General features: G+C 48.6%; 1 protein-coding gene across 1 annotated transcript; it reads left to right on the forward strand.

The window, feature by feature from the left end:
• Positions 1-1841: 1841 nt before the first annotated feature.
• LOC126992422 (clumping factor A-like) lies at positions 1842-3122 on the forward strand. The gene is made up of 2 exons (XM_050851160.1): positions 1842-1946; positions 2052-3122. Exons 1-2 carry the CDS (start codon positions 1871-1873, stop codon positions 3059-3061), a joined length of 1086 nt encoding a protein of 361 aa, XP_050707117.1. The 5' UTR covers positions 1842-1870; the 3' UTR covers positions 3062-3122.
• The last annotated feature ends 2669 nt before the right edge of the window (positions 3123-5791 follow it).

Here is a 5791-nt window from a genome sequence, read left to right on the forward strand (position 1 = left end):
CCACCTACCGATAATCCCTATTCCCACTTGCACTGCGGTCTCCTTACTTTTCTTCGTTACTGTGGTTCCCTTCTTCCTCTTTGTTACTCTCTCTCTCACTAGACAATTTGAATTTACCTTTATTTTGTTAATTATTATTAAACAACATGAAGAAGCGTGTTGCTGCAACCCTGTTACCCGCCATCCGACGCGTGAACTGCACTACTTAGCCGACTAGACAAGATTACAGCAGAAAGAATTTGCTGGAGGCCAGTCGGTCTTCATGGACATAGCACCTCCTTTTATCACCTAACACCGATTTCCTCAATATCCAGACATTTTCTTATATCACATCGAAAAAACGATGGGAAACTCTGCATCTCGACATAAATTCAACGTGTGGGTAACCCTGGAGCGAGGCTCCTCCCTGGTGGACTCCATCAAGCTCTCGTGCAAGGACTCCACCTGCTGCCTGAAGAGGAGGCGTACGGTCGCCTCCGTCAAGCTCCCCGTGGAAGGCTGGTCTTGCGTCGCAGGGATTCAAGGCTGCCACGCCGAGGGTGAGCTGCGTGTGCCCTTGGCGAAGCTGTGCAAGAAAGACGGCAACGCGGCCGTCAGGGTGCAATGTGCCTCGCTTAGGAAGCCAGTCTTCACCTCTTCCATGCCGCTGGCCTGGCTGCTGGACAACATCAGCGGCCTTCACTTCTCTCTCTTCTGTGACGACGGGTCCGCCTTCACCAGCCTCCGGTGCAACGGGAGGCGGTGTGGCGAGCCCGTCCGGGCGGTGAGCCCTGCACCGCGTGCGGCCACTGACGGAGTGGCCAGGACCGATGAGGCTGATGCATGGGCAGCCTTTGAAGTGACGACCCATGATGACTGGTCCGTGGAGGCTGATGTTTCATGGGCAGCCCCAGACTTGGTGACCTCCGCTGCTACGGTCGAGGCTGATGATTCATGGGCAGCCTTTGAAGTGACGACCCATGATGACTGGTCCGTGGATGCTGATGTTTCATGGGCAGCCCCAGACTTGGTGACCTCCGCTGCTATGGTCGAGGCTGATGATGTATGGGCAGCCTTTGAAGTGACGACCCATGATGACTGGTCCGTGGAGGCTGATGTTTCATGGGCAGCCCCAGACTTGGTGACCTCCGCTGCTATGGTCGAGGCTGATGATTCATGGGCAGTCTTTGAAGTAATGACCCGTGATGACTGATCCGTGGAGGCTGATGATTCATGGGCAGCCCCAGACTTGGTGACCTCCGCTGCTATGGTCGAGGCTGAAGATTCATGGGCAGCCTTTGAAGCAATGACCCGTGATGACTGATCCGTGGAGGCTGATGATCCATGGGCATCCGCCGAATTGGTGACCGCCATCACCGATGAGGCTGATGTTCCACTGGCACTCTTTGAAGTGACGACCCGTGATGACTCGTCTGATGAGGGTGATGATCCATGGGCACTCTTTGAAGCAATGACCCGTGATGATGAGACTGATGTTCCATGGGCACTCTTGGAAGTGACGTACCGTGATGAATCGTCTGATGAAGGTGATGATCCATGGGCACTCTTTGAAGCAATGACCCGTGATGATGAGACTGATGTTCCATGGGCACTCTTGGAAGTGACGTACCGTGATGAATCATCTCATGAAGGTGATGATCCATGGGCACTCTTTGAAGCAATGACCCGTGATGATGAGGCTGATGTTCCATGGGCACTCTTTGAAGTGACGTACCGTGATGAATCGTCTGATGAAGGTGATGATTCATGGGCACTCTTTGAAGCAATGACCCGTGATGATGAGGCTGATGTTCCGTGGGCACTCTTGGAAGTGACGTACCGTGATGAATCGTCTGATGAAGGTGATGATCCATGGGCACTCTTTGAAGCAATGACCCGTGATGATGAGGCTGATGTTCCATGGGCACTCTTGGAAGTGACGTACCGTGATGAATCGTCTGATGAAGGTGATGATCCATGGGCGCTCTTTGAAGCAAAGACCCGTGATGATGAGGCTGATGTTCCATGGGCACTCTTGGAAGTGACGTACCGTGATGAATCGTCTGATGAAGGTGATGATCCATGGGCGCTCTTTGAAGCAATGACCCGTGATGATGAGGCTGATGTTCCATGGGCACTCTTGGAAGTGACGTACCGTGATGAATCGTCTGATGAGGCTGATGATCCATGGGCGCTCTTTGAAGCAATGACCCGTGATGATGAGGCTGATGAGGCTGATGATTCATGGGCACTCTTTGAAACAATTACCCGTGATGACTCGTCTGATGAGGCTGATGATCCATGGGCATCCGCCGAATCGGTGACCGCCATCAACGATGAGGCTGATGATCCATGGGATGCCCTCGAATTGATAACCAGTGATGACTGGTCTGATGAAGATGATGATCCATGGGATGCCCTCGAATTGATAACCAGTGATGACTGGTCTGATGAAGATGATGATCCATGGGATGCCCTCGAATTGATAACCAGTAATGACTGGACTGATGAGGATGAGGATCCATGGGATGCCCTCGAATTGATACCCAGTAATGACTGGTCTGATGAGGATGAGGATCCATGGGATGCCCTCGAATTGATAACCAGTGATGACTGGTCTGATGAGGATGAGGATCCATGGGATGCCCTCGAATTGATAACCAGTAATGACTGGTCTGATGAGGATGATGATCCATGGGATGCCCTCGAATTGATAACCAGTAATGACTGGTCTGATGAGGATGAGGATCCATGGGATGCCCTCGAATTGATAACCAGTAATGACTGGTCTGATGAGGATGAGGATCCATGGAATGCCCTCAAATTGATAACCAGTAATGACTGGTCTGATGAGGATGATGATCCATGGGATGCCCTCGAATTGATAACCAGTAATGACTGGTCTGATGAGGATGAGGATCCATGGGATGCCCTCGAATTGATAACCAGTGATGACTGGTCTGATGAGGATGATGATCCATGGGATGCCCTCGAATTGATAACCAGTGATGACTGGTCTGATGAGGATGAGGATCCATGGGAAGCCCTCGAATTGATAACCAGTGATGACTGGTCTGATTAGGCTGATGATTCATGGGAAGCCTTTGCCATGGCGACCCGTGATGACTGGTCCGTGGAGGCTAATGATCAATGCCCATCCGCCGAATTGGTGGCCGCCATCACCGAGGAGGCTGATGATGCATGGGCAGCCTTCAAGATGATGACCAGTGATAACTGGTTCGTAGAGACTGATGCCTTCCTGGACGTCACGGCCATCTGTGCTGTCGTTGTGTAAATTGTCATGCTTCACTAAGCAGCCTGGTAACACACTCACCAGTGATCCCCGGCCACATCGTGAGCCACACTCCCGGGGAGCGAGACACCCTTCAGTGACCGTCGCTCTTATTACACCTTCAGGGGAGGAGCTCCAGCTGTATTTCTTATCTTATCAATGAAAACCTTTACAATGAAACTATTATCCAATTAATGAATTTACCTTACCTATTAATAACAGTGTGCCTATCACAGTGAAATTCACCACATGCAAGACTGCTAAAGCCTCTTCCATTCGACTACCATTCTATTAGCAAACCAATTCCTGCCTGCATGTTTAACAAATCTATATTGATCTAACGACCCATGGCTAAGAGTGCATGGCCTTTTACGAGCAGACCCTCATCAAAGGCCGTCAGCCATCTATAAACTTTAATGAAGTCTACTCGCAACGTCCGCCTTTCCAGGAAATGCAAATTTAGACGTTAAGGGCAACCCTTTTTACGGCACGCGTTCCTTTACTCACCAGTTACGGTCATATTGTACATTACACCTTTTTAAATATATTGGAAAACAGTACAAGAAAACTATTACTACTACTACTACTACTACTACTACTACTACTACTACTACTACTACTGCTGCTGCTACTACCTTTATTTATATATTTTTTTACATCTTGGCCTATGGTGCCGGTAGGCTTTCTCTGGGGGCCTGGTAGTCGGCTCGAGCCCACCGCGGCGCAGGCAAGTGTTTATAGTGACGCCATCTATTCGTGGCTCATGCTGCCTCCCGAGCTCATAGCCGAGACCATAGCCACGGAAAAACTCAGCAAAACGCCCATACTCCAAGTTCCAACTACGTGTTTCCTGACCTTATTCCTATGATATCAACTTTCCACGAACCACTTTACTTGATGATGAACACCTCTAAAAATTATCCATATATCTCATATTTACTGTAATAATGATCCAACAATCTGATGTCCACTGTTAGTAATAATTTGACGCAAATGTACAAAGCAAAAAAAGTAATTGGGTGTAAAGTACTATATGTGGAATTCAAAGAAGGTGAAAAACTATAAAACCTGCCGTTGAGTAGTAAATGAGAACTTTGTATTTAGCGGTGAAAGACTGAGTACAATATGGAGAGGTATAGGCTAATACTAGTTGAAATACTACTACTATATACGATGATGATGATAATAGTAGTAATAACGATAATAATAGAGCAAGTAGGTATTGGATGTCTTCTGGTCTCATTAGTAACAATCCAGGGGTGTAGTAGGCAGAAAGGTAACTAAAATAAAGAAATCGCAATGGACGGACACGGGATAAAGGGAACAGATATGGAAGGAAAGAGTACCTACGCGACACACTGGGAAATAACTAATGTATGAAGAACCCAAGGCATGTTATCCATGCATAGTGCATGAAATAAAACTTGAACAAGGTTATTTTTTCTTACTTATCAAGATTTATTTGCGAATAGTTGCCATTCAAAAGAATTAAGAATATTTTATCTATTCCTTTATAGTTTAGCAACAGCCCTGTCACCCGCCCACACCACAAGCAGTAGCGGCAACATGACCACCACCAACAACTATCACACAAAATACTTCCACCATCACTATCATCACTACCTCCATAAACCGTAAAATTCCAATACCAATGACAATATTAATCTTACCACCATCAACACCACTGATATCAAAAGGAATATCATTACCAATATTAGTACCAACAACAATACCATTACCAGCACTATATAGTACCACCTACACCCCCACCATCACCACAAACAACAACAACAACAACAACAACAACAACAACAACAACCATTCATACAACCACCACCCGCATCCCCAGCGCCGCCCGAGTTAGGTGTTAGTGGAGGCCGTGCGGCGAGACAGCAGGCAGCAGCGGGCGGGCCAGGCAGCCTCACCTCACCTGGAGGACTCGGGTTCTCCAAGGGCGCCTCCGTTGATATGATGGGCGGAAGGAAATCGTCGGCGTCGTCAGGCAGGAGCGGAGAGTCGCCCTGGACGTTGCTGGTATTGTAACTATACTCCTCCTGCCCCAAGACTTCCACGGCCGGCACCTCCTCTGGCGTGACGGGCGGAGACTCACCTTGGCTCTCCGCGGGGGGCCCGGCGGCGGCGGCCTGTGGTGGCGGCAGCAGCAGCAAGAAAAGCAGCAGGAGCAGCCAGTACCCCTTGGACGCCACCCCCTGCACCACGGCAAGGGCTCGCTGCCATCTTGGCTCCTGCAACGGAAAGAATTATCTGTTAGATGCTTATAAGTGCTTATTTATTAGTGGTCTCCCAAAGTACCAAGTAGGTCTATAGAGATAAAATACCGGGAAAACAGAGAAGAATGCTTAGGGGGGGGGGGGGGGGGATTAAAACCACCCATGTGCGCTTAAGTTAATATTACAACACAAAAGGTAACTCATCATTTTTACTGGGGAAAAGTTTACATATTATTATGCAGTTCGTGAATAAACTGCTCCTGTGTGCGGCCGACTTCAAAGAAACTCA

The sequence above is a fragment of the Eriocheir sinensis genome, unplaced genomic scaffold, assembly GCF_024679095.1.
Source record: "Eriocheir sinensis breed Jianghai 21 unplaced genomic scaffold, ASM2467909v1 Scaffold457, whole genome shotgun sequence".
NCBI classification, from domain to species: domain Eukaryota; kingdom Metazoa; phylum Arthropoda; class Malacostraca; order Decapoda; family Varunidae; genus Eriocheir; species Eriocheir sinensis.

Coding starts and splice junctions, on each gene's coding strand:
- LOC126992422 (XM_050851160.1), top strand. CDS start 1,871: ATGACCCGTGATGATGAGGCTGATGTTCCATGGGCACTCTTGGAAGTG. Junction 1,947..2,051: donor TGATGAATCGTCTGATGAAG/GTGATGATCCAT, acceptor CGTCTGATGAAG/GTGATGATCCATGGGCGCTC.